Source organism: Poromitra crassiceps, assembly GCF_964638095.1.
Source record: "Poromitra crassiceps genome assembly, chromosome: 12".
Lineage (NCBI taxonomy): Eukaryota > Metazoa > Chordata > Actinopteri > Beryciformes > Melamphaidae > Poromitra > Poromitra crassiceps.
Window position 1 is genome coordinate 19,557,928 of NC_139632.1, and position 12,607 is coordinate 19,570,534.

The 12,607-nt window shown below is 43.2% G+C and overlaps 1 protein-coding gene across 2 annotated transcripts; it reads left to right on the forward strand.

Moving 5' to 3' along the window:
- The first annotated feature begins 226 nt into the window (after positions 1–226).
- serbp1a (SERPINE1 mRNA binding protein 1a) lies at positions 227–10,422 on the forward strand. 2 transcript variants are annotated; one of them, XM_083647074.1, is made up of 9 exons: positions 227–585; positions 2,240–2,465; positions 2,572–2,724; positions 2,871–2,942; positions 3,174–3,248; positions 4,338–4,509; positions 8,336–8,383; positions 8,579–8,824; positions 10,125–10,422. In XM_083647074.1, exons 1-9 carry the CDS (start codon positions 330–332, stop codon positions 10,182–10,184), a joined length of 1,308 nt encoding a protein of 435 aa, XP_083503200.1. In that variant the 5' UTR covers positions 227–329; the 3' UTR covers positions 10,185–10,422. The 2 variants fall into 2 exon arrangements, with proteins under 2 accessions (XP_083503200.1, XP_083503201.1); XM_083647075.1 differs by having other exon boundaries at positions 2,874–2,942.
- Positions 10,423–12,607: the final 2,185 nt, after the last annotated feature.

Sequence of the window (12,607 nt, forward strand, 5' to 3'; positions counted from 1 at the left end):
AACGGAGCAGAGAATAGAAATGTGTGGGCACCTATGGTGGTGGGGCACTCACGCTGCCCCAAACACACAGATCAACAGCTGTCAACATTGAATTAGGGGTAGTGTAGTTCTTCAGCATTCGGTCCCCTCGCCAAGCCCATTGCTTTCCATTATCAAAGAACTACACGCCCCACCCCGCGCCAACCATAGACCAACCCCGAGGTCCCGGATGTCTATCGCGCCGGAAGAGAAGAAGGTCCTTTTCCCAGCCATCTTGTGGCTTCATCTAGCGAAGTGTTCGCACCAAGCCTCGTAGAATCGGAGGAAAATCCTGCTGAAGGGGCGCCATCATGCCCGGACAAATGCAAGAAGGTTTTGGCTGTCCCATAACCAATCGGTTCGACCAGTTATTTGACGATGAGTCGGACCCGTTTGAGCTGTTGAAGCAGGCGGAGATAAAGAAGAAGGAGGCTCCTGTTCCTGGTGCCGCCAAGACTGCAGCCCAGGCTGCTAAACAACAGAAAAAGGAGTCACAGAAAGACAGAAAGAATCCCCTTGCTGATAAGAAGGAGGAGATCCAGGCACCTGTCCCCCTCAAGAAAGATGGTAAAATAAATTCGTTACGTCATGTACGTTGCAGCTAGGGGATTGTAAGCTAGCAGGCTAGTCTCTGTCTTGCTTACTAGCTAGCGAACGGTTCGTAAGCCCTCATGACATGAGGTCCACTCGATGCCTTTTGTGCGTCTGTCCGGGCTGTCAGTTGTTAGAACAATGGCGTTTTCCCCCAGACGGGAATTACAACAGCAACGTTAGGTGTGGGGCTCGAACTGTACAGTGTGTACTGTGATAAATGGCTTGTAGGCCACCTTGTTTTGGCCTGTCTCGGCCCTGTTGAGCAGGCAGAACCCGAAAGCCTAGTGGCTACCCAATGCTAGCTAACATTTCTTCAGCCAGTTAATGCTGTCAAGTCGTGGGACCCGGAAAGATCACGATGTTGGCTTTGTAAATAATTCACTCAATGTAAGTGGCTATCTTTGACTAAAAACCCACCTATTGTGTAATTATAATCTTTTGACTGGTTATATGATTTGACGCTTAAAAACGTGATCCCCAAATTGAATCACAATATTTAGATTAATAAATTGACACCGCAGGAATAAACGCAACGTCAGCGAACATCATCGTCCACGTTCTGGTGGATTTGTCAACTGATATCGGGCATCTCCCGCTGCTGTCCTCATCGTGATAAACCTCGTGGCTCTCTGCAGTGTGCGTGCTGAACGACAGTCTGAAAACTGCCACTTCCCACTGGCGCACAATGCACGCTCTTTGTATGCTGTCAAACAAGCTGTCTTTTAAATATCAGATTATGTTTCACTAGATTTGATTTATGTAAGACTACATTATTGATCATGTCTCAATAGTCATTTGGTTCGCCATGCTTGGCTTGTAAACATAACCCAAAGTCTCTTTACCGCTCTGTTGTCAACTTGAGTTTACTAAACACAAATTTGAAGCATCCAGTGTCAGGAAATGACCTTGAGATGAGATGCCTCCAATAGTAAGTTAGTTGGCCATTATCATCAGCATGTCACTTGGTTAAATGGACTCATATCTGGTTGCTTGAGAGAAGATGAGACAGGTGCACCCACTGTGGTGCACCCAGCTGCTGTAGTGTAGGGGAGGGTGTCTATTTTGGTAGCTGGTGATTGGGGCAGTAGGCGGGACATGTGTCAGACTTGACCAGTGGTGGGCAACCATGTGCCACTGATGGCCGAGAGCATGCAGGTTTTCATTCCAACCAAAAACTATACCGGGTGATTTCACTGAGCACACCTTCAACCAGAGGAGGATGAACTGGTTGTTTGGAGAAATCAACCTGCACACTCTGGACTCTGCGTGAGGCATGTGTGACCCACCACTGGAGTTGACACATAATATGCTTAATACATGACATTTGTAGAAAGTTGATGCACTTCATACTTAAGCTCTTTAAAACCAAAGTTCAGCACAATTTCTTCATCATAATCAGATGAATTTTCAAGCAAAAGAACAAAAGAAAATTGCTGGATGTCGTACTAGGTGCCTTTAGTGTTTCTTATTATTCAATTCTTAATGGCAGAATTAATTCCCCCTTTAATTGGAATCAGTTGAATGCTCCATGTAAACAGTCCGTCTTTCTCTTTTCTGGGTCTGAGCAGGGGGTCCTGATCTATTGATTCTATTGTTCCTCTAATCCTGCTCTTATGGTCTCTCCCAGGTCCTGGTATGAGGAGAATGGGTCGGAGGCCGGAGGGCGAAGGTTCCAGGCCCCAGGGCGAAGGCTACAGGCCCCAGGGCGAAGGCTCCAGGCCCCAGGGCAGCCAGGGAGAGGGGCGCCCCCCCACAGACAGGCGGCCCGTGGACAGGCGGCCCCCTCGTCGCTTTGAAAGGCCTGCCGGAGAAGCCGGTGAGAAGACGGAGGGAGGAGAATTCTCAGTGGAGAAGTGAGTTCAACTACAGATCAGTAGACATTTTTATTGACCAATGACATTGAATCTATCTTTATTATATCTCGAGGACGATTCAACTAAGTTCTGTCCGTCTCCATAGGCCTGTTGGGGATAGACCAATGAGGGGGCGTGGTGGCGGCGGTGCCCGGGGAGCCCGTGGTGACCGTGGCCGAGGGCGCGGCATGGGTCGCAGTGATGGGTTTGATTCCAGAGGAAAACGTGAATTCGACAGACACAGTGGCAGTGACCGATCGTAAGTGCTTTTGTTGTCCTTTCATGTGACTGTGTATTTAGCAAATCCCTAATTTACAGTAAACGTATCAAATATATGAACGTATGCATTTGGGTATGCGTCCATGTCTCATGCCAAGCTCCTGGCTAAAGCAAATGTTGTTTCAGCAGCCAGAAAGGGGAGGAGAAGCGTGGAGGAAGTGGATCTCACAACTGGGGCACCGTCAAGGATGACATTAGGTAAGAGCTTTATAGGTTGATATGCAGCACAATGGCGGGGAGCTACCTGAGACCTGAAACTATTTCCAAGACATTTGCTCAGTGATAAGGTTTATTACCCAATATTGTTTTTGAGAGAACACTCATAGAATTGTACACAATGGGGTTTCATTAAAGGGTGCATCGGTCAGCCTGGGCTTAGCAAATGGGGAATATTAACATGTGGCTCTAATTGTCATTTTCTCTTCCTAGCGAGCTTGACCAATCAAATGTCACTGAGGAGAACCCTGAGGGAGAGGAGCGTCCACCTGCTGACTCTGAGAACAAGTAAGTTATGTTCTTTGGTCCTTTGTATGCCCTTGCATGGTGATAGTAAATCTCAAGAGATTTAGGTTTGCTATAACTTGATAAAATATTATGTACCGTAAATTCCGGACTATAAGCCGCACCGGTGTATAAGCCGCACCTGCAAAGTTGACTATTTTTTTCTTATATAAGCCGCACCGGACTATAAGCCGCGGGTGTTTTAATGTTTTTTTTTTTTTTTTTATTTATTGTGTTTTAATGTTTAATTACCATATGTAAGGGTTCATGCACAGAGGGGATTGTCGGGAAAGAGATGGCTGTTTGAGGAAGCTCCCATTTATTAACATTTCAACAAAACAACATAACACAACACCACCTGTGTTGTTTTTTACAGTGCACACAGTGTCATACAGTGTCATACAGTGTGGTGAAAAGAGGGCAAGAGAGGAAATTAAAACTTATTATAGTTATATAGGATTTATAGTTAGAAAGAGTGCTAAAAAAGAGAGATTTTTTTTTTTTTTTTTTGAAAAAATCCATAGATAAGCCGCACCGTTATATAAGCCGCAGGGGCCAAAAAACGGGAAAAAAGGTGCGGCTTATAGTCCGGAATTTACGGTAAATCTGTAAGTAGTAGCTTGAAATATTAGGTTTCTTGGTGGGGGGGAAATGCTACATTAAATGCAAGACAATGTGGTGTGATTGTAAAAATGAGGCCTAATAAAATCCAGGGACAACATTTATAGTGCTGCAACGACTAATCAATTAGTTGATCATTAGAAAATTAATCGACAACTATTTTGATAATCGTTTTGAGTAATTAAGAAAAAAAAGTCAAAATTCTCTGATTCCAGCTTCTTAAATGCGAATATTTCCTGGTTTCTTTACTCCGCTAGCACAGTAAACTGAATATCTTTGGGTTGTGGTCAAACAAAACAAGACATTTTAGGACGTCCTCTTGGGCTTTGGGAAACAGTGATCGCCATTTTTGACATTTTTTAGACCAAACAACTAATCGATTAATTGAGAAAATAATCGATAATTAAAATAATCATTAGTTGCAGCCTTAAACCTTTATCAGGCACTACTAACATTTTGTGTGTGTTGCAGGGAAAATGAGGTAGAGGAAGTGAAGGAAGAAGGCCCCAAGGAGATGACTCTGGATGAATGGAAGGCCGTGCAGGACAAGGAGCGCGCCAAGGTGGAGTTCAACATCCGCAAGGCCAATGAGGGAGCTGATTGGAACAAGGGATATGTGCTGCACAAGTCCAAGACGGAGGATGTGAGTCAACAACATGCTTCTATCTTTATTCATATTTTGGACATGTTTGTATAAAGATTAGGGGTGGGAATCTCTAGGCACCTCACGATTCGATTCAGTGGGCTACAATGTGATGATAAAACAAATTATCGATCCATCACTTATTTTTTTTCAATACATGATTTATTTTTTCTCACTACGAGTGTGACTACCGTACTTTTAAAATAAAGTGCAGGGCTCACGACTAACTTTTCCAGTGCTACCAATTTTTTCAGTTGGTCGCACAGCGCATGATTTTTGGTCGCACCATTTTTGTGTGTGTGTGTGTGGGGGGGGGGGGGGTATTCTTGTATTGTCAATAGGCTAAAAAAGGATCCCATTACCTGGATGGCTGGATAATTATCTAATGTACACTATTTTAAATGCCACATTTGTCAAACAAATAACTAGCCTGTATAGTTCTAAATCAAGTACTTTGTGTCAAAGATAACAGCACTTGATTAAAAATGAATAAACTGAACAAATTCCCAACATACGGTAAATTACCATTTAAATGGGTATTGCAGTATCATAGTGGCGTTGTGCTGTTCCCGATACACATCCAGGCTTAAGGCTGAAACATACTTCTGTCATACGTCAGCTTGACGAGGGGTCGCTGGGGAGTCCCCAGCAAAATGAGTAAATTGTGTGATTTCACTAGGATTTCAATGACTAGAAGTTAGCCCAAGGAGAGAATGTAGTGCACAAACTTGGCAATAGCTTTCACTCTCTCCTGTTATCTCCCCATCTATATTATACTCGCAGTGTTCGCGTCAGCTGCGTCGAGTCACATTTTCGAGGAGCTGCACGCAGGCTGCGCCGACAGGCTCGCCGGCCGCGGCAAACCCCTCGGTGCATTCGGCGAGGGGTTTGACGCGGAAGTATGTCAAGGCCTTTAGGGAGCACTGGCTGAACAGCCTGTATGTATCAGTCTAATTGTACATTTGTCTTGTGCCTCTTTTTATGTATTTTCTATGGACCTGAATTCATCAATAAAGCTTCATTGATTGATTAATCAATATTACTCACAAAATATAACAAATAATGGAACACAGACTTTGCCTGCAGGCCCCAAATCACTATCCGCCCCCTGCTCTGACCATTTCAGAATGAATTTATGAACACATCCATAGTGAAACGTTAACCTATGTTCATATAATTGAGTTAACTCCGTGTGTGGGCCATAGGCTGAGCGTACATGTTACCTGATGAACGAGGCAGTCGGAGAATGCATTTCTCCGCATACACCACTTTTTGCTTTCACCTAACATTCAACTTCTTTGCACATTTGCTCAGTGTTTACAGATCGCTCCTCGTGTTTCAAGCAACGTGCGTCGTCCACATCGATTCTACTGAAGTGTATAACCGCACTTTAAAATGTTTAACGTAGAGATGCTGCGATCGAGATTTTTCAATTCCGATCCGATTTCGATATTTTAGCTCAAAACCGATCCGATTCCGATCAAATTTCGATACCCGATTCGATACCGATTTCGATCCGATACCGATACAGCACATATTTAAGTCTCTCTATGCTGTCTGATAGCTAGCAGGCAACAAACATTTTTAGGGTTAGTATGTGTGTGCTTTGGTAATATAGTATGTAAACGATTTAGTTCATCTAATTCATTTCCATGACTTTTCCATAAGTTCTTAACCTGTATTTTATGCACACCTGGGGTAAAAAAGAAGAAAGAAAGGGCAAATGTTGTGAGCAAAGATGGATGATTTAAAATTCCATAGCTCTGACCTAAGCAAATCTGACAACACTATTGTGATATAATATATTTTTTTTGTAAAGTGTATCACTCAATAGTCAATACAAAAAATAATGGCTTTTATAGAACCGAAAGCCTAGCTGCTTTCTTATTGGCATGACGGCAACATATAAGCGGTCTGAATTTTGCATGGGGCCAGTTCTATAGTGAGGCATGGAAAGCCTCACTATACGCCATCATATCTGTGTCGTTTCACTTTTGACTGAAAAATGATGCCTGTAGTCTAGATTAAAGAAAATACATGTATGTGATGTTGACAATTATGTAGGCTATGTGCGCATTCGTTTTCCTTATAGATCGAGTGCTCCGCAGCTAGCTACGTTAGCTTGCATGTAACGTTAACGTTAGTTGATTTTGGAGACACAAACCCTGGACGTTTCATTTTGAGTAGGCTAATGCATGAGGTTCTCTATGGTTTACGCCAGCTCTGGGAGTATGAAATGCTTTAAATGCGGGGGTTTTGGTCACAACAAGCTTGTGGAGCGCTGCCCTGCAACTAGATAGCCTAACCAGCTAGCTAACGTTAGCCCCGTTAAAGCCATCATCACAACAGCTAACGTTAACGCCAAAACAAATCCGCTGCCTCATCCCCACGTTTGGTTTAGCGTAACGCCAGCTCAGACTTTCCCCTAATCTCAGAAACCTTGCGGGACATGTATTGCAAATTGCAATAGTGGTTGTTTTGTTATAATTTGAAACTGTCAGACAGCCACACTGGGGGCGGCCATGTTTGCCAGTCTATGGTGCGGACGCGTGATTTCGAATCGCACATAGGTTAAGGACGGGTGTGTCTGACGTTTTGGCCCTGGCCATCCTAGGCTCAACGCGGCCTCTGTGTGCTGCTGCTGCTGCTGCTGCTGCTGCTGCTGCATGCTGGATAGAAATCCTGGAGCGGAGTCATGGAATGGAGTGCTTATATCGGAGCCTTGGATCGGTCATTTTCGCTGGAATCCGATCCGATCCGATCCATGTTTTTTGGCTGATATCGCGCCGATATCCGATCACATGATCGGATCGCAGCATCTCTAGTTTAACGTTACTTCTCTCTGGGACTGTCAGAGAGACAGACTGTATCGTGAATGAGCGAGCTGGGAGCCCCCGCGTGCCCCGCCTCCTCCTCCATACAGGCAGGCTGCATCGCATGCCCTCGCAGTTGAGTTCCGCCTTTTCGTTCCATTTAACTAACTTAGATAATTGATTTTTGACATTTGTGAATACATTCATAATCGCCCACGTCCGCATCGTGATGCATCTAAGAATCGACCCCCCCCCACACACACACACCCCTAATAAAGATACAGTATCAATAACTGCAATGCTTTGCATCCCAACCAAGCTCTTAAAAGGGCTGTATCAGTTTCCTGTGAAACACACTGCAATTCCATAGGTCATTTTTGTGTCCGTGTGGTTGGAAGGCGGAGCTATAGGTGGGTGTGTTGTGGGAAGCAGGAAATGGAGGATTGATATCAGAATCAGAATCAGAAAGACTTTAATGATCCCCGGGGGGAAATTGGGACAAGTTACAGTAGCTCGCTCACAGAACACACATAGCATGAAGTACACAATAGTAAATGCAAAATAAGCAGAATAAGAAGAATAAGAATAAGAACAACATAGCATAGGATAAACAGTAGTAAATGCGATGGAAGCAAAAATAAGTAGAATACGTCTAAGTGAGCAAAATACGTAGAGTAAGTATACATTACGTGCAATTATCTTTATTGCACACCGGACTTATATTAAGTCGGCTTGCCCTATACGTTACACGTGGCTCAGCCAGGCACAGTTAACCTATCGGCTGGCTCAGTCTCAGGGAGACTGAGCGTCTCTCCGAGGTGCTCTTTAAGAGAGGCATTAAATAGACCAATGGCCACAGGCAGGAATGATTTCCTGTGCCTCTCCGTATATGATGCGTTGTGTGCCTTCTATCTTCTTCTTTTGTCGTGCCTTAAAAACTTGTGCCAACACCAAAAGCTGCTGTTGGCACAAATATATAATGTTTATGTCTTGTGTTCCTCTCTCCAACACAGGAGAAGAAAGCTGCTCTGATTGAAACTGAGGGCGAAGAGCCCCCAAAGGTATATTCTTTACCCTTGTTGCACATGCTATACATTACATACATATATGTACATGCGTGTATGTACTTGTACATACATGTATGTACATGTACATGAGCCCTATGAAGTAGCACAGTCCAAAGCTTGCTTTGTTTATCTGTATGGCTAAGGAAAATATAATAAATGGAGCCTTTTTTTCCCATTTTCCCAATTCAGCCAGAGGATGAACACCACTTCCGGAAGCCAGCCAATGACATTACGTCCCAGCTGGAGATCAACTTTGGAGACCTGGTCCGTCCAGGCCGCGGCCGCGGGGGACCCCGTGGTGGCAGGGGGGGCCGTGGTCGGGGTGGAGGCGAGGGCCGTGGGGGCGAGGGCCGTGGGGGCGAGGGCCGCGAGCCTCGTGAGCCCCGTGAGGGAGTCGCTCCCAGGCCGCCCCGCGGAGGAAGGACTGACAACAAGGTAACTAATGACATGTCTTACAGCACTGTCACTATAGCTTTACCACTTATGGTGACTTTGTCATAGTAAGAACACGTTTGTTTATTTATATAGCACTTTTTAGACACGCACTTACAACATACAGTACCAACAACATACCATGTTAATTAGCACTTAAGTTTCTGCATTGGAAAAACAAGCAAGCTTTTTTTACTCTCACTTTACTATAATTCCATATGGCCAATTTGCCTGTTTATGAATGTAGTGAGTGAAATAACCTCACGGGTCCTCTTGTTAGGGCTGTGCATCTTCACTGGCCTCACGATTCGGTTACGATTCACCGGTCTTTGATTCGATTCCACAATGCATCATGATGCATCTCCATCCATCCATCTTCTATATTACTGCACATGGGTACTCTTTCATCAATAAGCCGGATAATGTTACATGAATTATTATATAACATTATGTTACTTATTACATGAATATTTACATGGGCTCCACTATGTCCCTTTAAAGGGTATTTTACTTTGCACTTTATAATTTCTAATTATGAGGAGTGTCTTCTGTCTGCTTCATATTTTGCTATTTGTTTTTGCTGCCGTTTTGCTATTCCTGCACAGCATACTGCACAGACAAATTCCTCATTTGTAACATGTTTAATCACTATGGCTATTAAATTAATCTTGAATAAATATGAATAAAAATCAGAATGTTAAACATAAACTCACCATTAAATTAAATTGTAAAATAAAATAAATAGGCTATTGCTGAAATGTAATTCTTCCCAGTCAAAAAGAACATTTCAGATATCCACAATGACATTCTTCCTATAGTAATGTACAATTGTCATTTCCTGCCATCTACAGGACAGGTAGGCTATTGGTCATATGAAAATCTCAATGTAGGCTAAAGTTTGAACAATGACCACTTGGTGGTGGAGTAGATTATTCTCTATCGTGGAAGTTTAATGTACCTTGGTTTGTGTCTTAACAGTTAAATGAACCTAAGTTGTAACGTTCGCAGCCCTTTATTTCTGTCGAGCGCCCCACCGCCTCGCAAAGGCTATCAATCAATGTTATTAAATTAACATTTTAGATAATCAATTTTTCGGGCATTTGTGCATCGACCCAGAATCGTCCACATCGCGATGCATCTAATAATCTAGACATTTCTACACACCTATGCTCTGTACATAAAGTTTGTGTTTAGTTCCCCCCACCACCCACCCAACTTTTCTTTGTTCCTTTGTGTCGCCATGACACATCTCTTAATGGTCATGGTTTCTAACCCCCTACTTCATGTTCACTCTCCCTCCTAGCCGAGTGGCGTGTCTGTGCCCAACGTGGACGACCCCGAGGCCTTCCCAGCCCTGGCTTAAACCCCGGCTGCTCCCTCAGGCCCACAGGAGCCCCCTAAGCACCTCCACTACGAGGCTTGCATGTTCCTGGATCCTTCAGCAAAGCGAATTGATGGAGAAGACTGTCATTACCTATGGCACTCAACTTGAGGACTGAATTTTACCCATTAAAAAAAAAAGAAGACAGAAAAAAAAAACAGAAATTAACAAAAAAAAAACTACAAAAAAGAAAACGGACTTCTTGCTACTCTGGAGCAACTTATTGGTAGAGGTTTTGTACTTAGAAACGAAGTAGCAGGGATGTTTTCATACAGTATTTTTTTCAGAGGTTATGCATTGTCCATGGATACATTTTTGTAATTGCTGCTTGAAAATATGCATTTGCAAATATAGGTATCAGAAGAATATCCTTTAGCTTGGGGTTTCCCATTGCTTGCTTGACTGCTTCCAAAACGGGCACTGCGGGGCTCCAACCAAAACTACCACACCGGGTATTTCTGATCTAGTTACTGCTTCACTCATTGAGATTTAAGGAACTTTTTCTTTAGAACTGGGATATTATTTTATATTTTATAAAGCGGGGTCTATTCTTCTACGATCTTAGGCCTCTAAATCTTAGCTATTTTCATATGAAATCTCTTTGGGAGGCTATTTCAGATGGTGCAGATAGGTAACTTGATCTTTGATCGAGTGATGGCACCTACTGTACACCAAATGCATCAATTAAATGGCACCTAATCTGTATTGAGGGTTCTTTTGTATTGAAATGTGGAGCAATAGGTAATCTGTAGGAACACAAGGTGATTACTTTCATATGGATCCTGTGATGTTCGTCAAGGGGATTAAGTTACAGGTGAAAGTTTCTCCTTGTGTTCTAATTTAGGCCTACTTATATGTAGGTATGTATTTGGGGTGCTATTTATTGTCTGTCTCCCTCTTGCCCATTCCATCTGCTCCGATCACTAGCCTGTTAAACGATGCCTTAGTGTTTATTTTAATTGAAGATGAGAAGAAATGTGGAGAGGAGGTGTCTTCACACAATTGAGATGCGGCTGTTAGTCCTCTGGAATCCCTCAGACCTTCTCGGACTACTGTTTACACACTCCACTCCAGCATCCTGAGACCGATGTAAATTCAGCCCAGCTTCAGTTTGTTTCTGCAGTCCGTTCTGTGCTGATCATTTCCCTCCCACTGTTGACTTGCTCTGTAGCCTCCACAGTGGCACCTCTGCATAATCACTCTGAAAGAAATACAGTTGTTCATCGTTTGGAACAACTAAGTGCTCTACGGATGTGTGAATTCTAGCCCTGCTATTAGACCTCTGTCGGTAAATAAAGATGGTCGATTAAAGTTTTTTGCATTGTCACTTTGTTATATTCTGCAAAAGTGTGTTCACTGAAATGTACAGGTATCAAAATTTTGCTTGGGCTCGGCTGCTACCTACATCCACATTTGCCCATAGACCAGATGTAATTTTTGCTTTCTTTTATTTTGGGTGTATGTAGAAGTCTTTCGATGTTAGCGAAAGAATTTGGTGAGTGACTGTCGTTGGGGATAAGTGGTCTCCTCCCATCACAGATGTTTACGGTAGTTGAATTAGGCCTAGAACACATAACAAGGCTAATCTGATATTGGGTGTCCCAGAACCACACTCGCTGTCAACACAGATCTGCTCTAACCACACTGCTACTGATAGTTTGCTTCACTCACTGTCGACGCTGATCTGATCTACACCAAACTGTTACTGACAGATATGATCTACACCACACTGCTACTGACAGTTTGCTCTGTCAACACTGATCTGATCTACACCACACTGCTACTGACAGTTTGCTTCACTCACTGTCAACGCTGATCTGATCTACACCAAACTGCTACTGACAGATCTGATCTACACCACACTGCTACTGACAGTTTGATTTGTCAACACTGATCTGAGCTACTACACCACACTGCTACTGACAGTTTGATCTGTCAACACTGATCTGATCTACACTACACTGCTACTGACCGGTTGCTCGCACACAGACAGGTGGCACTTGTGTTGCCAAGTACTGAGGATTAACTCATTTGTTTATTAACATTGATTTAGATTTGAACACAGGCAAATGACAAGCTTTCCCATAACTAACAAAACTAAGAAACAATTAACTTTTTCCTTTTCTACTAGAGCTGAGATTGAGGTAGTGTAAATGGCCACAGGTTGGCTAACAACACTGCTACAAAACAGGATTTACATGTGAGATCATTAGATCTGCAATGATTGCAAGTACTGTATCTAATCATTATTTGGGTAGTCTTGAGAATACCTCTGCTAAGAGTGAGGTTAGCATGCTGAGGCAGTCAGCAGCTGGAGAGAGGTCTCAGCAGTCATTAAGAGCACATAAATAATAGTACCTGATAACTTGTTTTGCAGACTATTGTGTTTATTTTAGTTGTAGTAT